The 26041-nt window shown below is 43.0% G+C and overlaps 1 protein-coding gene across 1 annotated transcript in view; it reads right to left on the bottom strand.

The window, feature by feature from the left end:
- Positions 1-2505: 2505 nt before the first annotated feature.
- The window catches only part of NXPH4 (neurexophilin 4), a 79381-nt gene continuing 55845 nt past the window's right edge, over positions 2506-26041 (bottom strand). The window contains exon 2 of the mRNA XM_025164777.2: positions 2506-3273. Within this exon, the coding sequence (XP_025020545.2) occupies positions 2506-3273 (768 nt within the window). The remainder of the gene's footprint in view (positions 3274-26041) is intronic.

Raw genomic sequence — 26041 nt, 5'->3', positions numbered from 1 at the left:
AAATGTTTGGATATTATTCTAGTTCCGCAAAACTAAATGAACCAATCCAAATTCTGCATTTAGAAGACTAGATGTCAGGACAAAGGCTAAGCATGGCTCTTCTCCCTGATATGCTAGATTTATAAAGGCAAGGAATGTTTGATATAGGAGGGAAAGTATTCAAGCATGTGATTTCTCACCTACTCTTCCTGATGTAAAGTGGTTCAGAAAACATTGAGCTATATGATATTTCTGCATTTGCAATTTGTTCTTTAAAACAAATACTGATAGGATTTTTTAGTATAGCAGATGTTGTCAAAACACACACTTATCATTTTCCCTGTTGACTTACAAATCTGGCCTTTACAGACCTCCAGAACTGATTTTTGTAATCTTTGCAAGTAGAGCAGCTGATATGCAATAAGAAACATAAAGAAAATTCAGCATCAAAGAACTGGAAGTAGCCAGAATATAATCTAGTCACCCTCCTGCCCAAATGCCAGGTAATCCAAAATAGCCTCTCATATATTAATTTAAAGCCTCCATACCATTCTACACCACAAGGTGACAAAGAGCAGAAACATAGTAAGCTGCTTTTAGAATAACTCTTCCAAGGGAAAAAAAGCTCTTTTCAGTTGTGTATTGAACAAGGGCAGAAATAGATGGGGACGAATGGCTTTTGTGTCTTCAGAGCTGGGGAGAGCAATAATTTTCTGGCAAGGCTTACATAATAAACTAAGGTCTAAACCTAGATTAATGTAGTCTATAAATTCACATAATATGGTATGTCCAACCAAATTAAACCATATTATGGCTTAACCCGATGCTGCTTCATACAACACAACCACCCAGTTCTGTTGAGTCTGTTGTGTGGAAACAGCCTTTTTATCCCTTAAGACTAAATGGAAACTGATACCAGGAGTGCTGATACTAATGATACATTCAGTACCCAACCTCCATCTTGGGAATTACCGAATTGTTGACTTAAACATTTACCCAAACTGCGAAAAATATACTTCGTGCCTGTTGGAAGTGGCTGAAGGGATGTCCTGGGTTTCTATTAAGCAAGAGGATGGTTACAATTTAATAAGCAAATGCAACCATTTAAAAGACCGCAGTCATTTGACTGAGCACTCCCAATCCTACCTGCACTGGACTCTGACTGCTGTAAGGAAAGCCCAATGGTTTCACTTGGACATGAAACCCAAAGTCAGTTCATTTAGGAGGTAAACTGGAAGGAACACCAATCCACCGGGAGAAAAGACTTGGTACACTGGGCCAGGTTACATCATGAGGTGCCTTTCAGTCTTGGGCCTGCCAATCAACTTTTAATCTGTGGCTAAGGGTCTAGTTAAGGTACCTGCTGAATCAATCACTGAAAACCTGCAGACCTAGTTCAATTCACGCACACGCTTAACATACATATATGTTTCTCCTTACATACTCATATAAATGTTCTTGTGGGTACATGTCATTAAGGTGACAGGTAGGTGCCTAATGGGTCACAAGTTTGGGCTATCTATCATGCTGCATATACATACATGCTGTAACTTTTGCGCACATACTTTTGATTAATTTCAATCATTGCCTTACACATGGCTTTGGATATCATGGTTCTACTTTCTCTCTCACATACAAACCCACCCACACACACACACACACAATCTGTACTGTCCTGGCTGCATCAACATATATTCTTACATACCTCCCATTTCTCCTGCTTTGCTCAGGCAAATGCCTTATGCCATGATCTTACTCGCTCCCATCCCAAGTGCCCTCTTTACACATAGTTCAACTCCAGTTGATACAGATCCCCAGATTTAATATGCTGCCTCTTCCACATTTTGTCTCTCCTTATTGGAACAGTAAAGTTCATGCAGCTGGAATTCCTGCCCTACACAAGTATCCTTCAACCCTGTTGACATTTGCTCTTCTACGTTCTCTGATGAGAAGTGAATTAGCACACTTGGTTAATATACTATTCCCCCACCCTCGGTTAGGTCCATGAGAATACCAAGGACAACTCAGTTGGATGATGTGTGACTTAGCCTGAGGAAGAGAGAGATCTGTCCCTGCTACCTGAACCTTCACATTCTACCTGGGAGGCATGATCCTGAGGGATGTGAGCATGTAATCAGTGTAAGAACCCCACCAAAGCAGCAGGGGTTATGTATGCACAAAAGAGATACAGCCACAGCAAGCTATTTCTTCATCTTGCAGGGAATCCCCATGAGATGCTCCCAAATGGCATCAGAAAGGGGATGAATGAGTTGTGAAAACAATATTGTCCCTCTGGTGACTCTTCATCTTCCTAATGTCCTGGGAAATTCACTGGCTACTAGAAGTGGAATGTCTGATGGAACAGCATCCAGTTCCTAAACCAAACCAGCTGTTTTTGTCCTATCAAGTATGGTAGGGAGTTCATATTTTCTTCCCCAGTCATCCAAAGTTCTGACTCTCTGCTGGATAAAAATCACAACTTATTTCATCCCCACATCCCCATCCCTCAAAGGCCCATTCCTCACATCAGCCAAAGTAGGGATTCTCATTCTGGAAGTTATAGTCTGGACAGACTTTCTGAACCAGCTTGTAATCAATGCTGAAGAATGAGATGAAAATGCAGATGACCTTGAATGGTTTAGCACAGAGCCAGGCTGCATGGCTCTGTGTATGCTCAGTGAAACAGATTTTGGATGGATCATAGAGGCAGGGCTTATTCTTGCGTGCCCGGTTCGTCTTCTCATACTCCACATGACAATTGAAGGTCTTGGATTCCTTCGGCTCAGCTAAGGTGGACTGCTGGGGATGGAGATGTTGGGTGGAGATAGGGGGAACCAAGACATCAAATTCCACAACTTTGGTGGGTGGCACAATGCTCACTGAGACGTTGCCCAGGCTGGAGGAGTTGTGTCGGAAATAGACACTGAAGGTGCCATTAATGTGATCCACAATCTTGCCTGTTACAAGGAGGCTAAACTTCAGGGTCTTGATGTTGAAATAAAAGTCCCCCCATCCAAAGATCTTCTTGGTACGACCTGCCTTCATGGAGGGCTTCCTTTTGGCTCGCTGATTGAAGTGCTCCATGGCTGTCTGGTTCTTGGTCCAGTCCCATGGACTCAGTGCACCACCAAAAGGGTCCAGCTTGGCTTTGGATGGCTCATTGGAAAATATCCGACCAGGGCTGAGTGAGTGGGGTTTGAAAGAGCTACCATATGGTCCAGTCTTCAAGACACTTGAAGGGCTCATCTCAAGATAATTCAGGGTCTTGGTTACATGGCCCTCTGCACATACAACCTATCAAAGAGGTAAACAAATGAGGTTACATTAGATCAGGCATACTCTGTGAGTCTTCAGTTATCCATACAATACATCCTGTCTGAATCATGCTGAGAGCAAGTCATACAGAAATCTATGAAACAGCTGCCTCCATCATGGGATTTTCCAAAAGTACAGAATGAAATCTCCCATCACCCATAACCTTGTGGCCACCAAGTATGTGGATTGGGGATTATAGGAATTGTAGTCTAATGTACCTGAAGGACATCAAATTGGGGAAGTCTGATTTAAAGTATGGCCAATATTATATTAGTATCACAATGGGAGGTTGCAATGCCCTGAATCACTCCAATGTAGTCTTCCCAAACCAGATGCTCCTCGGGTGTAACTTTGACACTTTCCAACCAGTTCAATACATCTGGAAGGGTGTGGATTGCGGAAAAATACTACTCAAACGTTCCCTTTAAATAACAGAAAATATTGACTCTGAAGCTTGGTAGCAAGAATTCCAAAACTCCATAAAACAAAAACCATCCAACAAAAAAGCCAAATTAAAAACTGGATCAAACTTCATAATTAAAAAGTGTGCATATCTTTATCCACACTGCATGCTTTTGGATCATCAGAGAAGTGCTGCCAAAACAGTGGTAATATATAAGGTCCATGAGAGGCCGTGTTCTAATTTGACCTCCATTAGATAAAATACCAATATGCTTAAGGCTGCTGAGTAATTTTCATGGCACTCAGAGCCACTAACTACAGCAGCTAAACTCAAAAGAATAACAGAATATGGTAATATGTGAATGGCCATCAGCCAAGATGGCCAGTGGACACCAACGTGTCTGACATTGGGAACAAGCAACTAGTGGTAAATGGCTTCTGTTACTCATAATCGTTTCTCAGAAGCACCCAATTCTGTCAGAATACTGGAGTCCAAGCTAAATGAATCAGCAGGCTGGCTAGGCCTAGCAGCTTAGATATGCTGCAATCAATATAGTCCACTGGCTTTCTGCATGTCGGGGGGCCTCCTCTTCTGTTCTTCCAACTCCCTCTGTCTTATTCACTTGCATCCCAGCTCAGTTTGTTTCATGGAATCTGTCATCTCCCCCCCCCTTTTTTTTTTGCCAACACAACAGCTGGCTGACAGCCCATGATGGATGAATGGTATTCCTTTGCCCAACAGCAGAACTATTTGATTTGCAGGCGTACTGCCACCACATCAACAGCCGCTTTTGCTGGCCACACATGGAGAGGCGAATCCTTCCAAGTGGAAAGACTGCTGGGGTGACCCATGAAGTGGATTCTGAGGGGGGAAGCTACGCTTTCAACCACAGGTTGAAACCATAAGCTCACAAGTAAGGATGGGTAAAGCTAGGACTGCAAGACTGTTTTGTTTTTTACCGGAACCTTCCTCCACCTGGAGGAAGACCAAAAATGGCAGTGAGGGAGGTACAGCAAGTCCCGAATGGTGGTACAGAAAGAGACTTCCTAGGACAAACTATACATCTCAAGCATCCATGATCAAAACCTATGAGAAACAGAAAATGGTTCAAGCCTGGGACACAAAAGTCTACCTCCAAGAACCCTCCTGGGGAGTTGAGCAGAATCTCAGATGATGTACCAAATGCTCAATTCAGCTCAGCCTTGGCCCAGAATCCGCTCTTGATCTGGCAAGGTTGTAGGGGATGGGACACCTAATTCTTGTCTTCCTATCTCATTGCCCTCTATCCCAATGCATAATAGCTGGGAGGGGGACAACGTCACACAAGGATAATCTGAGTCTGATCTGAATGCACTCTCAGCTTCCTGCTGCCAGTTCTTGCCCTACCCCCTCTGCTAGATTAAGGAGACCGTTAGCACCTAATACTTTACCCGGGGGGGGGGGGGGAAACACGTCTGCTGTCATCATTCTTTTCCTGGGAAGAGGTGAAGAGGGAGACAACAGGGCAGAATGGTGAGAGAGCTCCCCAGCAGTGTTCTGCAAAACCTTGGCAAATGCTCCTCCACTCTCCTCACTTTCCTTGATGGGAACAAAATCAGTCTGTCTATGCTGGATCCACCATCTTGAGGAAGGAAGCCTCAAGGAGCCATAAATCTCAGTCCTACACCCCTCAGTGTGAATGAGTCCATGCAGCCATCGCCAATAAAAGGAGAGCGGGGGGGGGGGGGGAATCATGGGAAGGAGAGAAAGGATAATCAAAGCCTATAGCCATGCGTGGGTCTGCCTTTAAACTGCATCTCACACGACCAAAGCACCGAGCCACACGCACAGCAGGCGGAGAGGAGTAACAGAGACAGCCCTGTTCACAAGTACAGGGAGCGCATGCTGGGATGCTCATTAAACGAGAGACAAGAGCAGCAAAAGGTGATGACTGAATTTGCAGGGAGGTTTGCCAGCTTAAGGCCCAAGCAGTCAGGAAAATGGAAGGGCCAAGGCCAGCTCTGGTGTAAACCAAGTCAAGTCAGCCCATAATGGCAATACTGGTCTCTTCTGAACTGGTAGATAATGCGAGGGGTCATCTAAGTCCACCATTTTATTTACCATGAAGCAAGAGCGCGGTTCATCCCAAAGGGCAGAATGACTCACCTATCAGCATATCCACAAATATACCTATCCACCAATTCCAGATCATTCTATATATTCTAGCTGGCATATACGGTTCTTAGAAGAGTAACCTCCACCCCACCACCTGGTTCCTACTCCACCCTGCCACATTTGTAAACTATTCCTGAAGTGATGGAAGTTTCATAGTGGGGATTCTCAGCATTTTTGACTTAGGAATGGATAGATCCGGTCAGTTCCAATCAGTGTTAGTTTTCTGAGCATTTCAAGACAAATCCACTCCCTCCGGTCTTTTTAGAACTTTTAAAAATAAGTTGTGTGAAAATTATCATTTAAATGGTGCACATCTCCCCTGAAACATCACTTTGCCAGGCATCTTGATCTGAGAGTCTCATAAAATCTGGAGGCACACGTAATCTGCAGGCATTCCAATGCACACATTAATGAGTGAGACACTAATGAGGTTGAGTTCACTTCCAAAGTGCTTCAAACAACTCAACAAAATACTGAAATGTCTTCCTTCTCTTTTTGGTGGGCCTTGTGATGCTGCTGGAGCTTACTCTTCCCCTAAAGCTGTGACAGGAATAAGAGACATATCCCAATATTCTTAGTACAGAAACATCTACAGATGTTTAGACCTGGATCTACTCCACACTCCCTACTTCCACATCACTGTAGTGATGCACACAAGTAACACATCATATATTCTCTGCAAATCAAGGAACTGGATTCAGCTGAATTAAAAGCCCAATCTTTGCCCTTGTGTGCGTGTGTGTTATTGTTACTCCCAACCCTGGAGTAGGAGGAGAAGGATAGGATAGGATAGGATAGGATAGGATAGGATAGGATAGGATAGGATAGGATAGGATAGGATAGGATAGGATAGGATGGTGTTTCTGTCACCTCCATTCCCCAGCCAGGTAGTCCATTCACCACCACCACATTTTTCTCTTGCTTGATGCGAGATAAAATTAAAATGCCACTTGCTGTGCCAGGCAGAAGAGAAAAGCAGTGAATGAATCATTCAGGCATGGAGCAAAAGGCATACTATTCCATAAAGATTTGCTACAGTCTCCTTCTAACTGGTAAACCTTTTGGAAGAGGTGCAGTGGATGTTGTTCTACTTTAACTGGGGCAATCCGGCAGGTGGGGCGAGGGGCCTCTGAATTAACCTATGGCCCTTGGGAGATTTTATTTTAACTTATATTGCAGCTAAATGTCCTGGAGTGCTTAAAATGCCAAACTAAAATATCCTGGTCTGGAGCTGCCAACTGAGGAAAGATGTTCTTTCCGAACTTCTTAAGAAAAACATTGCTGTTTCCACCATTAATCCTTTCCCAGAAAGAGAGCAGAAACATTCTGGAGTTTCAGATTTGTATTTAATTTGCCCTTCTTGCTTTCACTCTCTGGCTAGAAGCAGAAATCACACATTATTTGAAATACAGAAACTTCCTGCCCCAAAAAGCATTTCTCCTCCTTTCCAGTAGCATTCACAGAAAACTCTTATGACAGCTAAGGGGCAACACGCACCAGTGAACTCACTATTGAAATGCTGATGTACTTGTGTCTTGACATCTGAAGTAGGTTGAGTTACAGTATTTCAATGATGACACCATCATGCACGTGTTGTCATTTCCTCCTCCCCCCCAGTCCATGTTTGGTTCTCAAGTTCCATGCACACTACTTTTTTAGTCTGTTTTAGTTCTAAAAAAATGTGTTATCAAATTCTCTCAATGAGAGCGGCAAGCCTTCCAAGCAACCTTAGAAAACCAAGCTGTGGTTAAGGGTTTTCAGTCTCTTCTCCTTCACTGTCATTGCAGAGGGGAAGGGAAGCAAGTGCAAAAGATTTTGCAATAACAGATGAGTTCAACCAGCCATGGAAGAAGTTCATCGCTACACCATCCTCTTCGTCTCAGTGAAACAAAGATCTTAAGATCAGTTGTTCTGTAGGAATTTATCTGTGAACAAAAGTCTCTCTTTGACACACCACACTAAAGCCCTGTTCTTACAACACACTTAACTGGGTGAATGGGGAGAGGGGGTTGTGTTGAAATGGGCCAATTGTCCCTGGTCATTCATTCATTCATTCATTCATTCATTCATTCATTCATTCATTCATCAAATTTGTCACCGCCCATCTCATTGTCATTAGACACTACAGGATAAAATTTACCCCAAACAGACCCATTGATTCATAATGTTAAGCTATCTCCACCTGACCAGTTAGTCTCAGGGGAACATCTAGCCCCAGTCAACTGATCCATTTTGTGTTTGAGGCCTCCATCCCCCCCCCCCCCAAAAAAGAGAGATGGAGAGAACAGGAGGGCCAAAAAGGGAAACTTTCATTACAGAACTAGGAGAGGCAGCACCGAACTGTCTTCACAGACCAGGACTGACTTCAACAACCAATCTATGGCTACTGCTGTCTGCCCAGCAAACAGGGAAGGTGCATACACAGTACTGACAAAGCAAGAGTTTATGGGATGCCAGCCATTTCTGGAGAAAAGGGGAGGATTCCAGTAACTCCCAAACCAGTTATTTGAACACCGTTAGTATGATTATGTGTGTATACAACCACTGGTAAAGAGATCTGAGTTACACGTATTGTGCAAACAGGACCTATATAATGCTGTGCATGTTTACCTTTAATAAGACCCACTGGATTAAAAAGAATGCATTCCCAGTAATTGCATTCAGGACTGCAGAATAAAGCTAAAATCCTATAAATTTGCTTTCTTCAGGCTAACACCCTCCATCTATCTTGGGATTACAGTTCCCATCACATCCAGTCAGCATATGCTAGTTGCAGATTATGAAGGTGGTCTATGCAGCACTCCTGGCAAATAGAAGGGGTAGAAATGGAAGCAGTAACAGACTTCATTTATTTGGGCTCCAAGATCACTGCAGATGGAGACTGCAGCCATGAAATTAAAAGACACTTGCTCCTTGGGAGGAAAGCTATGGCAACCTAGACAGCATATTAAAAAGCAGAGACATCATCTTGCCGACAAAGATCCGCATAGTCAAAGCAATGGTTTTTCCAGTAGTAATGTATGGCTGTGAGAGCTGGACCATAAAGAAGGCTGAGCACCAAAAAATTGATGCCTTTGAACTGTGGTGCTGGAGAAGACTCTTAAGAGTCCCCTGGACTGCTAGGAGGTCAAACCAGTCAATCCTAAAGGAAATCAACCCTGACTGCTCATTGGAAGGATTGATAATGAAGCTCAAGCTCAGATACTTTGGTCACCTAATGCGAAGAGAGGACTCTTTGGAGAAGACCCTGATGCTGGGAAAGATTGAAGGCAAAAGGAGAAGAGGATGGCAGAGGATGAGATGGTTAGATAGCATCACTGAAGCAATGAGCATGAAACTGAGCAAACTCAGGGAGGCAGTGAAGGACAGGAAGGGTGCGATATGGTTCATGGGGTCATGAAGAGTCGGACACGACTTAACAACTTAACAACAACAACAACAACTATGCAGCACTTCTGGTGGGCACCATGCTGGGGAATTCTGGAGCGTACACTTACCTGGGAATGAACATCAATGAATACAGTGGAACTTTTGAGTAATAACATACACGATTACGTCTTGGCTTAAAGTCTACTTTTTATATGCATGTATCCAATTCCCTTTAACTGGATGGCTCTCATATTGCTGACTGGCAGGTGAACACTGTATGCCATGGGAAGGTATGAGTAGTACTACTTAAAAATAATAACAATACAATTGCCTTCTCTTTAGATGCATTCTGTCTTGTCCATTGTTTAGTGTGTTGGCTAGGAAGACCAAGGTTCAAATCCACATTCAACTCTCTTATGGATTGACATGGGGCTAATTTTCAACTTTTAGGGGAACAACAGACTATAAATAAGGAAAGAAACATGTAAATAGCAGGTTTTTGGCCACTTACAAGGAGGAACACTGCTACTGCGTCACCCAACTTATAGTGTGGCTATCAGGCTATTTATAAGCACAGGTTTAGCATTAAATCTGAATTTAAAAATAGCCCACTTAAAAGCTGGTTGGGTTGTGCCATAAAGTGGGAGTCTCCCTCCCACTGTGTCATGTAATTCCTACATGGACCCTTGTCTGATCCCGCTTTCAAAGAAAGATCTCTGAACTGGATTGGCTCAGAAATCTGCCAGATATAAGAGGAGATCTTGATTTGAAAGAACCAGATTATCCTGTTGTCCAAAGATGAACAGCAGTGATGGAGACTAGAATGAAGGGGTAGCGTTCAAACCAGCCTAAAATAGCCAATAGGAGCTGGGCCAATCCCTCCCCTGTGGGTCATCGAACTATGATCGTATTAGAGTGTATCAAATTATATCCACTGGGCTGGGGATTATGTGAAGGCAATCTTATAGGAACAGGGCAGAAAAAAAGAAGGGATTGGGGCCTGTTTGCATTATGGTTGGAATGGTGCTCTTTTGGTGGGAAGGTTGCATCTCAGAAGGGCCAGCCAGGTAAAAGTAGTAACCTCGGTTAGTAATGGTAATATTTTATTGGTAAATGTATTACATCTATATTCTACTTTCCCTCCAGAATTCAAGATGTTATACTTGGTTCTTGCCAATCCATTTTATCTTCACATTGACTCTGGCTCAAAGTCATTCAGTAATCCTGTTTGTACAACACACTTAACTGGTTCATGGGGGTGGTGATGGGAGTAGTGGTAATCCAAAGTCCAGCTCACTGACCCACCCAATGAACCCTCTCCCTCCACTGAGTTACATAGTTATTTAGTGAAAGGTCTACTGTTCCTTCTACGGCCAATGAGTTTTGAGACGGACTGGGGCTTTGAATCTGGTCACCCCAGTCCTAATCCAACAGCCTAATCACTGTGGAGTCCTTGGGGTTCTCTGAGCTTGGTTGTTTTCTTGCAAACATTTCATTACCCAGCTAGGTAACGTCTTCAGTGCAGTGAAGTTCAACCCTGAGCTACACATATTCACTTCTATTGGAGCCTAATCACTACATCACCCAAGCTGGTTCTAAGGTATGGCCTGATTTTCAGAGAATGGTAACGTTTGCTAAGACAAAGCCAGTCTCACTCTGGTTAGAGACTGAAGGGGAGATTTCCTGGGAGTTTGCCATGAATTGCACAGAAGAAAGGCGAGGTACAAATGTAATAAAACGAATATCTGGCTGTGACAGCAGTAAGATGTTGGGGAGCTTGTCTGTCCAATAAAGCGCCGCAGCCTGCATCCATTTTACCTTTCCTGTTCCTGAGAGACAGTAAATTATTTCTTAAATCTCTCGGTGTCAGTCATACTTTCCGCAGGTTGGCACTATCCACAGGAGTTCATTCCTTCTCTCTACATCTTTTCTTCAGCATCCTGTTGAAAATGTGGACTGTTGTCAGCAGGTTACAACACGACATGGTAGCATTACTTAAAACCTTTTCCCAGTTTCTAAATTAATAGTCAGAACTGGTATGGCATTGTAAGGAAAAACAACAAAATTCAGAAATCAGAATGCATCCAGTTTAAATCTCACCTCAATTGTTGGTTCGTTAGGTTGACTTTGGTAAGCCTCTTCACTCCTGACCCACCCTCTATGGAGATTATAAGATGGAGAATATAATGCTGCCCCATTTTATTTAGGATGGTTCTGTGTCCCATTTTCCAAAAGCAAGCCACTTCTTTGAAGGAAATCTCTGTTTCAAGAGCCAACCAGTTCAAGCTCACTTTGAAGAGAAAGCCATCAGAGGGAGGGGCCTTGAACTGGCACTGTGAGATAAATGGGATTGATTTTTTTAAATCACAGGAAGGTTACATGCAGAAAAGGAAGGATTTAGAGTTTGTATGATAGGCATGAAACAGTTGATTGACTGCTACTCCTTACCAATTCATCTGTCTTTGGAATGCAGGGAGCACCCTGGAACTAAGTGTACCAGATTCTGGACAAAACTGTCTTGTGTGGCAACATTACTTTTTTTAAAAAGAACAGTGGCCATTTTCTCCCACTGGAAATTGACGGAGATACCAAGACCACTGGAAGGAGAAAAGAGGTAAGGAGATAGCAAAGGGTCTAAGCTAGCCTTCTCCAGCCTGATGCATTGAGGCTGCCACTCCTAGGGGCCCCGGATGGGAATTCTACAACTTGCAGTCCCAGCACATCTATAGGGCACCAAATTAAGGAAGGCTGATCTTGGGTGCAACCCTCTGGCCACTCTGCTCCAGCTGTGCGGAAATGGTTCCTTATTACAAGCACATGTCTATCCTTATAGCATGACACACGAAGGTCACTATTTTACATCTTCTATGGCAGGGTGGGAGCGACTCGCATTTGGTAAATTTAGTCTATTAGAATTGTGTAATAACCCTAGATTGCTCAGCCAGCACAACTGTACGTTATTGAACTCTACGGTCCTTACCAGTTTAGCATGAGGCTGAAATAGCAAAATTGTGGAAAGAACATGAAGGCATCTGGATGTCATCATTTGTTGCCTATATAAAGAAATGAAAGGAAGGGGACCGGAATCTTAAATAAAAGTGCTGCTTATGACTCAGCTCCCTTCGTGACTCTGAACTTTTTTTTTACATTATTCAACTCAGGTTATGAGAGGATACGTTTAGGAGGAGGGGCAAAGAAAAGAACCTAGAGGTGATGGACGGAGTCCTGCAGCCAGGCCCATCCCTTTCCTGCTGCAATGCTGTGACTTAATTGCTGATGTTTTTCCCTCTGGCTGGTGATGTGCCGAAGAGAGAGGGGAATCAACCCATGGCTTTGGCTATCACACACTGCACATGCATAATCACTAGAGCATCATTTGGCAGCGATTTGGAACAGAGACAAGAGAAGCAGGATAGGGGCAGCCAATTTCATGCCAGCACAATTTTCTGCTGTCTCAAGGGTGGGTGGAGAACACTAATTCAACAATGGCCATAGGCTCAGAGTCTCCCTAAGCCATCGCTGGCCAGGCCAGCATCCACCATGGCCCCTTCTTTCCTGCTAAAAAAAAAGAAAGGATATTTAAAACTGGTTCTTGACATCAGTAGTACATTTCTGGATTTGGCACCTAACCCCATCTTATTCCTTCCCCTCCTCCTTCATCTCTATAATAAAATGACTTATAGACTAAAGCAAGATATAGACAGTCTAGCTGGAAAAGCGCTCTTATTGTCCTCAACATCCTGCTCTTTCCCATCCTTCATCATCCACTTGTGCCCTCTAGAATTGGGATCTGATAACCCACATGGTTGTAATTCCACCTTCTCCAACATCACACCTTTCAGATGTGTTGGGAATTCATGCAGGCTTGGAATTCTAGGTCCCAGTGTATCTGAAGAACTCCAGACTGGAGAAAGATGTTGTCATGAATTTGTTGTTAGGACTGGAACTGGGTAGACCTGGATTCAGATGCTCACTTGGTCTTAAAATTAACTACAATTTAGGCAAACCAATGACTCTCAACCCTGCTTATCTCATGGTGATGTAACAGTGTGTTACATTATTGTAATGCTATAATATCTATTTTCAGTCTCATTTTCATTTGCTGGAAGAAAAGCAGTCGCTATAATTATGATAGGCTGACAATCCTACTACTTCTTTGGGAGAAAAAAAAAAGAGTTCTTGCAGGCTGTGGAAGCAGACCAATCCCTTTCCTCCAAGAACATGACATTGTTAACAAATCTAGAAAACTCTTGAGTCCTATCATTTATTTATTTGTCCATTTTATTTGTTTGTTCATTACATTTCTAGGCTCTCTGGCTTTTCAAAATTAAAAAAAAAAGATATACAGTACAGAAGAGAACACTTGTCTGAGGGAACAACCTAACTTTCTTCCATCTCTCTCTCTCTCTCTCTCTCTCACACACACACACACACACACACACACACACAAACACACACACAATTTAAAGGGACCCATCCTAACATCCTAACCCAAGGCCTGGGGGAAAAGGCTAGTGTTTAAGGATCACTTGATGGCAGGCAAAATCTTTGATTCGGTTTTGGCTGGGTAAGTCAGCTGCAGTTAATTCTCCCCAACATCAACAAGAGATATTACCTCTTTTTCAGATTTACTTTAGTGGGATCAAACCGTAACTAATTTAGTCTGAATCTACCCTACTGTTTCTTAGAGCACATATAAAGGAATATTTAGTTACCGTGCAGTACAAAGGATTTTACTCTGATAATATGGGGGTTGGGCTCCCCCTTCTCATTGTATAATGGTAATGCTTTCCCAGCCTTCCTCAACTGATTCCTTCCAGAAGAATTGGACCACAATTTCCATCACCTCTATGATGGGAACTGTTATCCAACACATCTGGAAGCTACCTGGTTAGCCTTGTCTCTTTTATAAGAACAAAGACTATTGAGTACTTGAGTATCAGAGGCAGAGAAAAGCTTTCACTAATATGCAATATAACAGAAGTAGGACTTCAAACAGTAATCCTATTATAAAACAGAGGTGATACAAGCAAATTTCCATTTTTATTTGTGAAATGATGGCAAGAGAGGTATGGTATGATTGTGTATGTTTCGTCCTTCTAACTTTTTAGAGGTCTTCCAGATGATCAGCCTTTCTATCTAGCAATCTTTCTCAGCCCACCTTAAAGTGCATCCAAGACTCAACTCTCTTGACTATTTGCAGACCTATTCAGACTGAGCACAGCCATCCTGATAGTCTGTGACTCTAGACGCACAGAACCACCCGCCAATTTCTGCTTGCCCTTTTTGGCCAATAGCTAAGTCCAGATAATAGCCAGCTAATCTCTGCTCATTTGCTTGCTATCATTTCAAGATGGGCAACAACTGAACACCTTTTCCTGCCATCTCAGGTTCACCATGGCTGTGTTGACACAAGCATCCTTTTCCCCACTGATAAATGGAAAATACATTGCAAATATTTGCCCCTCTCCCATCTTTCAGGTTTTTCTGTTTTATTTAAAAAAAGAAAAGAAAATCTAGGGGCCATCTGAGTGAAAGCTGTACAAGGGAAAGTGCAACATTAAAAGATGCACATAAATGTGTTGAAAACCTGGAGAAGTTTCCAGTTAGCCACTGCCACAAACTACTGTGACCTCCAATGGCATAATTATTCAGGCATATTTCCCAGGTCAAGCCAACATCACTAGGAGAACCCAAGACCTGGGAGACTTGGTGAGGCAAGAATCCCCTCAGTGGGAACATCTCTTTGAAGCTCAAAGCAGTGGTACCTTGCTGTTTCTGAAGCAGGAACTGCTGCTGTGAAACAGAGTTTTCCCATCCATGGATACTAAGCTATGAGAATGTCTAACTGTTTCCAATTGGAAATCCTGTTTACAGTGACTCATCTTGCTTCACTACCTGGATTGTCCTTTTACTTGGTAGGCTTCCTGGTGTTTCAATTAAAAAAAAAAAGTTGTTCCCCAACATACCAAAGTTGGAGAAGAAAGGAGCTTGCAAGCACTATTCTGCTCCTTCCCGATATATATTCATGCTAATGTTGAGCTTGATCTCCAAAAATGAGAAGCTACCATGAGCAGCAAAAGCTACCAAAAATGAGATGAGCTTGATCTCCAAAAATGAGAAGCTACCACGAGCACTCGGCTTTCTAATTTCAAGAATGTGAAAAGAATGTCCCCTTTACTTATATGGACTCTGAATATTATGCTAAAAAATCTCTGGACAGTATTCCAAGACACTGAAAAGTGATGTGGGGGGAACAGCTTTATTTCAGCTCCACTCCCAGGAAGCCCAACTGCAAGATTTACTGCATGGCAGTCAGTGAGAAAAGGACACTGGGCAGTTTGTTAACACCTGCTCAGGGGAGCACAGAAGCCTATTAAAACGCAGTGGGGGGCAACCTGCATTGCCTTGAGGGGAAGCTATGAAAGAGTTTAATTGTGTTATTCTACCAAGGCTGTCATGTGGTTTAAGCCACAAAGCTCCCGCCCTTCTTGAGTGCACACAGCATCTGTGCAACACAGAGTTTTCTTGGGGGACATCGCATGCAGAGAACTAGAGAAGCGGGGGACTGATGCACAAGGCAGGCGTGAAGCTGCAAGGCCACCGTTGCTAGCGTTCTCTGGGCCCCAGGCTCCAGGATGCATGAGGAGGAAGGAAGAATCCTGCACGAAGGTGACTCATGAATGCTCCAGTGGATAAAAGGGCCATACATGGTCCTTCCCACTGGAGAAAAAAAGGAACCGGAATCAAAGCAGAAATTCCCCTCAGGACGAAGCGAGCAGCTCCCGGCAGCTGCATAGAAGTTGATCTTGGTCACATCGTTGGTCACTTAGCTGTCCACGAGGTATCTGGAGATCGCTAATTAAACCGCCTGCATTCTTGGGAGAATGACTGCTCAGAAAACCACCTCACGGAGGGGGAAAAAACCAAGGCGCAGAGCTGAAAGAAGCTCTTTCTTGCTGGCAGCAGAAATTAGAGTCCCAACTTCCTCTTTTTACCTTATCCCCAAAGTGTTCCTGGTGCTAGGGCTCACAGAGTTGCGGATGGAATCGAGGAATTTCCTCTCAACAGCCAAACTAGTGCTGGACAAGGGACCCGATTCTGCAGCTCCCAATTCTTCTTCCTCACTCCCCCAACACCAAGGCCCAGTCTTCTTGAGCAACGGACTCAGCCTACGGCAATCACAGTTTTCAAATCCCTCCCTGCGGGCGCTGACTTACATCAAGGTGAAACAATTGTAGGAGTGTGCTACTGCCAAACGCATCTGGGTTTCACCATGGCACTCCAGCTGCCTTAACTGTGATGTCAGCAGCGCCCCTCTATCAAAATCCAAATCTGGCTTTCAGCTTGCAGGGTTTTAATAACAGACCAAGCTGGAATTTTAAATCAGCGTTGCCATGGGCTGAAATTGGCCTTGGGAAACCAGCAAAAAACACAGCTTTAAATAATAAGATTGTCATTTCCTTATCCCGCTCTTCTGAAATATGGAACTCACGAACAGCGCGACAGCAGAAGAGTCCACAAACCACTATAAGGAAAATAACCCAAAGACCTGGATCTAGACAGCAATCATCCTTTTGAATGGGCCACTGTTTCTTCTGTCACCGTAGCTAAAAAACAAGCAAACGAGCACGCTGGCTTTTCTGTTTCTATAATCAGGTTCATGATCGGATTGAGCTGCGATGTGGTTTATTTTGGGCTTTCACCTGGCGTTATATTTTAACCTAGTTATTATGGTTTACAAATCATGGTGTATCGATTCCTACGAGTGAACCAGGGCATCATGCTTGTTAAATAAACGGTTAAAACCCTAGCTATTGTATTACACAGGATTAATCTAGAATAGTAGCTTCTCCTGATTCCTGATTCAGATTAATGATTTTGCACAGAAGCGTCCACAGCGTATGGTTTTCGCTACTTGTTGCTAATTTATTTGCTGTAGCCCAGATCATATACTGTTCCTTCCCTCTGTCTCTAACTTCTTTTAGTACCTTTATTGCTTCTTTTTTTATCGCTACCACACCTGAGCTCCACTTTACACAGAACCACAGAAGTCAGCAACTGCTGCTTTTTATTCATTCAAGTAGCTTATATGTCACCTTTCACCGGTGGTTCCAAGGCGAGATGCAAACATTACACAAACGAGAAAAGCAACAATGAATGCAAACAAATCCAGTCGTGGGTATAAATGTAATTAAAAACCACAGAGTTGTAAAGATGCTTAAAATTGTTTTCAAATAACCCAGTGAATGGTTTTTTTAAAAAAGGAAAGTTAGCACCCGGCACACCTTCTTCATGAAAACATTGCCTAGCTTGGACACAATACCAGAATTCTCACTTTTTTTGGAGAAAGTCAGATACAGAAAAGGGCTAGACTGGGATGCTGAAAAAAAATCCTGGAAGAAAGCAATGGCACACTATATTCCTATTATGGCAAGAAAACTGCATCGATGGATCTGGGTAAGTCACTTAGAGTTGAACTTTACTCCGATTGCCTGAACTTCTGGGTGATGATGTTCTATCACGTTCTTGGACTCAAGACAGATGACGTGTCCAGTTTATCCTGGTCTGTAACATCACACATATTTATACTGACCACGCTTATCACAGGGATGGGGAGCTTCAGCCCTCTGGATGTTGCTGGACTACAACTCCCAGCCTCCTTCATGATGGCTAGACTAGCAAGGTTCTCCTGATGCTTACAAACTCTTAGGATTGTGCTTGTACAGGTAGAAAGGTGACCAATGTATGTCAGTAAACCATGTATGTTTGCATCTACAGGAGGCAAAAGTCCCAGCATCCCCAGTGAAAAGATTTTGAAGAGAAGCACATAGGCAATTCCCTACATCAGACCCAGCAAGCCACTGAGGAGCAATAGCAATATATCAGGCAAAGCACCGGTCTCTGACTATATCCAACAGCTCATTATAGCTAAGCTTTTGAGCTGTGACGTCTTTAAATCTTTCCACAAAGGGATGCTGACCGCACCTTCCTCTCGGGTGCTGGAGGGCACTGGTCCCATGTTCAGAACTGCTCAGATTTTTCTGTTCCTAAAAAATTCTGAAGGAACAGGACAAACATACTTTCCACACTGATATAGTCTAAGGACCAAAGAAAGTGGCCATTAAGTAATATTATATAAACACAGCTGTAGGAATACATGTCTGGCTGTTTTATCAAATTCAATCAACAGCCTGTTCATAGAAAGGTAACACATCAAGAAGAAAAGGAAGGGAAGGGTCTAGCCTAGTAGCCTAAGATGCTAGCTTTCCATATGGAGGGAGTTTTTCATCTGCATTCAAACATGCAATCCTAACCCCCATTTTGAAGGTACTAAATTATGAACAGGGCTGCACCAAAGATCTTTAGAGTGAGCAGTCACTTTCTAGGCTAGGTAGTCCAAACCATAGCAAAGCAGCAAAACCTGTGTTTAAAAAAGCTTTAAGGGATGATTTTTTAGCCTCCAGCAAGAGATAGCTCAGCACGCATCTAGGTAGCTGGCTTTGTAGTCAATTGTTCTGACCATCAAGAAGTTTCTCCTTTTACTTTAGATCAAATCCTTTCCCTGAGGCAGCAAAATACTCATTCTTGCCCTCTTCTGTTGACAGCCCCACTGGTGTTTGCTCTCATATCCTCCTCCAGGCCCTTTTATTCCTCCAAGTGATATTCAATCCACAGCAGGTACAGACAGGTAATATATTTTAATGTGCACTACGTGATTGGACTGGGTGGTCATTGCAAGAATGACTAACTTTAACAGCTGAGTCTGCTTCTTTTTCCTCTTCTCTCCTCTTCCTTTTTTCCTTTTATATCATCTCTTTCTGTAATTCTGACAGCAAGGCTAGTCTTTTTTTAAAGCCATATATAAGTTGCTCCTCTCTTTTCAATGAAGGGAAATAATGCTTCAAGCAAACAAACAAATGTGTCTTAAAACTGATACATAGTAAGATAATATCTGTTTGCCTAGAGCCCTGCTTGACATAATTCTTAGTACACTGCTGAATCTGTAAGACTTCAGAATCTCAATTCAGGGAAATGTGAACAGCAGGAACTATCATCTGTCTGTCTGTCTGTCTGTCTGTCTGTCTGTCTGTCTGTCTGTCTGTCTGTCTATCTATCTATCTATCTATCTATCTATCTATCTATCTATCTATCCATCCATCCATCCATCCATCCATCCATCCATCCATCCATCCATCCATCCATCCAGGTATGTGCCCACAAAGCCTTCACACCACTCATGTTATCTCCACCTGACAGGTCTAAATCTGCATGGTAACCAACCCTGAATAAAGAATGAATTTTGCAACTGCTTTTAAGAACATACCCATAACTCCTATCAAAGCAAAACTGTCTGGCACCCAAGTCCCAAATTTAGACTGGTACTACTGGGAAGCTGTTCAATTAAAAGAAAGAGTCCTTACATGTGATGCTTCATTTTCACAACATTTCCTTTGGCAGGACAAATCTGTTTCCTAAACCAGAAAAAGTGCCAGTCGGATGCTTTTGTGAAACCCAGGTATTCAGTCTACCAAGGGCTGTGCCCTGCAGTCAGAGAAGAGGGGCATGCCCACAAAGTGGCCAATAGAAGCTGGCCAGATGCCAGCCCATGACCATATCATTAACCACACTGTTGATAAAGTATGGCAGATTATGTGCCCAGGAAAAATATCGGGGGATTGGGGAAAACTCTTCTTTAAAACTAGAACAGCTAAAGATGACCAAGCTGCCTCAGTTATGGGCTCAAAAGAGACAAAGGCAATGCCATTTGATCACAGCCCACTTCTACCTGCTACTCTGCATCCATTCATCATGCCCTCCTAAGCAATAGCAAGAAAGGAAAATGAGAGGCAGTTTTGAGAAGCTCAAAAAAAAAAAAAAAAAAAATCAGGAAAATTTACAGCCAAGGGAGGGCTATCAAAGGTTAATCATGAAAGCAATCTGATGGAGGCAAATGAGATTAAAGGAAGATGAAAAGACTATACTGAAAACTTTCGTAAATGGGATTATATAATGAAAAAATTGAGAGAGAAGATATTCAGGAAGCAATACTATCAAGGGAAGTTTGAAAGATAATAGACCAGGTGTCAAAAGGGATAGCATCAGACAGATGAACTGTTTAAAGCTGCAGGAGAAGAGGCAGTTAAAGCGCTAACAGCTCCATGTCAACCAACATGGGTCTATGTGGCCAAGAGATTGGAAAGGATGGATATATATATACGGTAGCTTTATCAAAGGGGGTACAAGTGAATGTGCAAATTAGCTACTCATTGTACTAATTCATCACACAAGAAGCGTTTTCTTCAGAACATACAATAAATACAGCTATACACATAGAAAGTAGTGCCAAATGAACACAGCTTTTGAAAAAAGGCAGAGGGATGTGAAATCAGAACGCTAAAAGAAGGGGGATAATGGAGAGAGCAAGTGAATATAAGGAGGATGAACCTTTACAGTGAGCCAGAAGGTGCTGTAAGAATTGAATTTAAAAAATCAAAGTGATTCAGAATAGAGAAGGGAGTGAGACAAGGATGCATATTATCCCCATGTATGTTTAATTATACAGCAAATATAAGAATAGTCGAATTAGGAGAGAGGGCAGCTAGAATCAAAATTGGAGGTTTAAACACTAAGAATTTGAGATACGCAGTTGACAGCACGTTGTTAGCTGAAAGTAAAGAAGACTTAGAAGAGCTCATTATGAAAGTAAAAATGGAAAGTGAAAAATCTGAGTTAATATTAAATATTAAAAAGATAAAGGTAATGTTTAGGAACTTACAATTGACAGTAAAGAACTTAACGTTGACAGTGAAGAAGAGATTAATTTTAGAGACGAAGGAAATAGCAGACAAGACCATGAAGAATAAGGATATTTCTATGACAACAAAGATCAGAATATCTAAAGCAATGGTTTTTCCAAGAGCAATGTACAGCTGTGAAAGTTGGACATTGAGAAAGAGTGAGGGAAAGAAGACAGATGTCTTTGAATGTTGGATTTGGGGACGATTATCAAGAATACCGTGGACTGAAAAACCAGTCAATCAAAAATTCTGGGCCAAATAAAACTAAATGCTCCCTTAAGCTGAGGATTAGCAAGCAGAAGCTTACATATTTTGAACAGGTGATGCAAGTGGTTGATGAACTAGAAAAATGGTACTGGCAAGGTTGAGGAAAGTAGAAGAAGGAGAACAGGTCAGGTAGATGTACAAGATCAAAGAGATCATTTGAATAGCCTTGGAAGAGTGACACATTACCGTTGGAGACAGGTCGAGATGGTGGAATTTTATTCATCCGGTCAAGGGATTGGGCCCAACTCAGTGGCTCCAAGTATAGTCAGTCATAGGCTGGTGCTTATGCAGATACACCCAGTTTGCAACCTCCAACTTTACCTTTCACTGAAATGGAGATAATAAGCACTAAGACTGGCAATCATATACAGTGGGGCACGCAGATAAAAGAGCAAGGGGGGGAGGAAAAAATAAAAGTGTTGTTCCTTTTCAGATGACTGAAGAAAAAATAGCTCAGTTGTCTAGACTGGAGTGGGGGGACAAGATTTTCCTGCTTAGCTAGAGAGATTAAAGCCCACCTTCACCATTGAACTTATTTCTCTGTGATCCTTGGCAGGTTTCAATTAACTGCCTCCCCCCCCGCAAAACCCCTTAATTCCTAAATCTTACCCAATCCCTACTAACACTTAAAGCAAACATAAATATTTCCAGCTCTTTTCTTTTTCAAGGAGTATCGTGGAGTCATAAAACATACACAAAGGGACTAAATCTATCTAGGGTTAAGCAGTGTCTAGCCTATTCATCACCACCTCACCCTGTGGACTATTTATCAATCTCAATTTATACCACTCACTGCTCTGGCCCACTACTCCCTCCTGCAAGCCAGCCACAGGCAAGCCTTTTTCCATTCTCCACCTTGGCCTCTTACTCTTCCATCCATCACTTAGAGATCGCTGGCTATAGTAACTCTCCATTCTCCCTATCCATCATACAGGCGTCTGGTCTGATGCCATACCTCTCCCTCCACCCCTCCCCATAGAGCTTCCTCCTCACTTCCAGCTGGTTTCTCCTGCTTGTTTTCTCGGTTGTGCTCTGATGGCTTTTGATCATCATGTAGGTCTGTGTCAGCTTCGTCAATCTATGTCAACCACTGTCACATCTGACTTGGCAGACTTTTAATTTTTTTTTCCCTCTTAAAAATCCCTAGGCTTGGTCACAGGCAGCCCGTCATCTTAGAAACTGATGTGTAGGAGCTTTTCAGAAGTGGAAAGGTAGCAGAAGAACTGGATTGCCAGTGGAGCAAGACTTGGAGATAGGGTGGCTCAGCAGCTGTATCAATTCTAATTTGTTCTCTCGACTAGAACCTGTTTTCCTGCTGGCATGATAAGTCGCCTGCCTCTCAGCCTAACTCCTTATCAACAAAAAGTCTGGTGATTTAGGTCTATAACCCATCCAATTTTAAACACACTTTGTCCATAATTTAATATAGTCCTAGAATCATAGAGCTGGAAAGAGTCTTTTAGGGCATGAAGTAACTCTCTATTCAGTGCAGCTATTCCAATTAAAGCATCTTAAGAGAAGATTCAGCCTCTACCTGAACATACCTAGTGAAGAGGAGCCAGCCAGAACTCCACTCCACCCCTCCCCTCCCCTCCCCTCCCCACCCCTCCCCTCCCCACCCCACCCCATCCCCAGACCAGATGACACAGCTCAGTGCATCCAGGCATCAGAGCAGCCCCATGAAATCTTAAAAAATGGCTGATATAATAACTCATGAGTTTTTGACCATTTTATGTCAGAGATCTCACCCAGCCTCATATGACAATGTCAAAATCTCATGTAATTCATACAAGAATACCTAAATCTTGGAAATTTCAACCTGCTGGCCTGAAATATCATGGGGTCTCATATGAGAACATAAACATCTTATGAAATTTGGGAAAGCCCGTAAGATTATTGCTATTTCTTTTCCCCTGTTCATCCGCCCATCCAATGAGATTGAATAGGGTCAACTCCCTCTAGGTCCTGTCTATGCGAGATGGTCATCTGGCAGGACCTCGGATGCAGGCATTTTTTGATCGCCTATTCCTGAATTCTGTCCTATGGAGATCCAGTCTGCTTCTTCCCTCCTGGGATTCAGAAGAACAGATAAGTCCTAGTTGCTCCATCTACCGCAGGAGGAGGGCAGGTTTGGAGTGAAGGTTAGAATCTGACAGGTGCATATACATTTTCTGTTTATTATTTTGATGTCAATTTTGTATATATTATTGGTGGGTTTATTATTTTTGAGGGGGCTGCTTTTTATTTTATACTGATCTTGACTGTTGGCTACCCAAAGCCCTCAGGAATGGGAGTAAATAAGTAAACAAAGTAAATAACCATGTAACAACGAAGCATCATGTCATATTCCGCAAGCTTCACAGAGCAATAGGCTCATTCTCATATTCTGCTTTCCATGGCATGAAGACCATTCACTCTTTTTAAGGGACAGGTATTTACAGGGGTGTTTATAAAGAGGGAGTAAAAAAATTCAAGATGGCAGCCAGAACCATGCAATTGAAGCCCTGTCCCATCGCAAGCCACATTAAAAAGGGGTGGGGTTTCAATTGCAATATGGCTGCCATATATATATATTTTTTTACCCCTTCCTTGCACTTGTCTTGAGCTGTTAAGTATTCCCCCCCCCCTTTTCCTGACACAAGTCTTGCTGAGCTAACCATCTACAGTCCCTTAGCAACAATGGGGGTGAAGACACAGAATCTGCCCAGCTTCTTTTGGCCATTTAAGGCTGCTGGGGGACAGTGGTCACTGGGCAGTGCCCTCTATGTCCACTTTGCCTTGGGCTATGAGAGAAACCAAATGCCTGCTTTGCACAGCACCAGGCTAGAAACCGGGAGACCGTGAGTTCCAGTCCCACCTTAGGCACGAAGCCAGCTGGGGGACCTTGGGCCAGTCCCTCTCTCTCAGCCCTAGGAAAGAGGCAAGGGCAAATCTCCTCAAGAAAACTGCAGGGACTAGTCCAGGCAGTCACCAAGAGTCAGACTGACTCAGAGGCAGAGAGAGAGAGAGAGTGATTGTTGACCTCCTGGAAGACTGGTCCTTTCCAAATGAATGCAGGTCTTCCAGGAGACTGCAGTGCCTTTGTCAAAAACAAACAAACCCACCTGGCAGGTCAGTGGGGGTTGGAAAACAGATCTGTAGATCTCCCTGCAAGTTGCATCCTGATTGACCAGCCAGGTTATTGTTTTCTTTGCATGGTCTCTTGGTCTCTTCTTCTTCATCATCATCATTGTCGTCATCATCATCATAACACAGATCTCCTGTCCTTTCACTATGTCTTGCTGTCTATGTACATTTTAGGACAGGCTGCAAGAGAAATCAGAGCACTGCCTTGGGCAGAACAGATCTCTCACTGGGGCCTTTTTGGTGTGTGTGTGTGGGGGGGGTGGTAGGATTATTGATCTATGGGAAAAAAGGAAAAAAGAACAAGAAGAATCTTTGGCTGACAGGCCATCGGGGCAGAGAGAGGTATGGGATGAAATGGGAGGGAGCATCCCACATCTTCTAGTCCCACTGTGTCACATGTTAGGGAAAGCAGGTGAGGCCAGGCAGGTGGGAAACAAAACTGGGAAACCCACCCACTTCTACCCTAAAATATCTCTAAGGGCAGCATTCTTCCCTCCGCTCATTGCTGAGGTCCAGTAAAACTCAACCATGGGGATAGCATGAATGAGGTCAGCATGCTTTTTTGCTGACACAAGGATAGGAGGAATATGTTTTAATGCAGCCATGAGGCACTGCCCAGAGTTATGTTGCCCATACATTAGATCTTATGGAACTGTGATGAAGCAGCCCCACAATTTTGTGTCTTGAAAATAGAAAGAAATTGCTAAGACACCAGATGGGAAAAACTTACTATCATTTGATGAGTGTGGCTGAGGCGTGATTTTGTAGGGATGTGTAACTCTGCCAACTGGCATCTTATCAAATAATATGGTACGTAGCATCAGTGCCCTTGGAATTTCCTCCATTCACAAGCAGGAGACAATGAAACAGAGCATGGCAAGAACTCCAGGCATGATGCTGGTCCATTGTGTGTTTTCTTGATATCATTGGGAAGAAGTGGATTAGAGAGGACAGGTACCACTTGCCATGTTCTCTGTATTTTAGTAAGCTACTACATTTGTAGCAAAATAAAAAAATAATCACCCAGAAAAACAAATATGCAAGTGAGTCAGAGCCAAGGTATTTCATGCCATTATGTAAAACAACTTTTTATCTAATGTAATCAATCAAGTAGGATTTAGGATGTGCTCAGTGCTGAACTAGCAGACATGAGAGGAGCTTAGAGGAGTCATACCAGGTTAAGTTCTAATTGCATCACAGAGGAGAGAAGTGGGATCTACAAAACTACAAGAATAGTTAAAAGCGGAGGAACTGAGATAGGGATCCATGGACAATGGAGGTGGAGCTGTGAAGACTTTCATCCTGCCATCAGAAGCACTTGCCAGATCTTCTCTATTCCCAGAATCTCTGGAATCATTTTGAAATAACTTAGCTACATATACCATGATCCATATGCTACGTATTACTTAACTTTCCTTGCATTGAGAATCTCCCTTCATCTCCAGAATAATCCTATGAACTGAGTTAGGCTGGAAGAGGGACTGGCCCAAAGTCACCTAGTGAGCTTTGGTGGCTGAGGGTGGACTAGAACCTGGATCTCCCAGTTCTACACCAGCACCCTAAGCAATACACCACACCGCCTCTCATTATACTATGTTATTACAAGCCCTTAATGACCAAATCCTAT

This window comes from Python bivittatus, unplaced genomic scaffold (genome assembly GCF_059951505.1).
Source record: "Python bivittatus isolate LINGU-HERP-01145 unplaced genomic scaffold, Pbiv_v1 ctg000220_np1212, whole genome shotgun sequence".
Taxonomy (NCBI): Eukaryota; Metazoa; Chordata; class Lepidosauria; order Squamata; family Pythonidae; genus Python; species Python bivittatus.
This window is presented reverse-complemented; position numbering and strand designations above follow the sequence as displayed.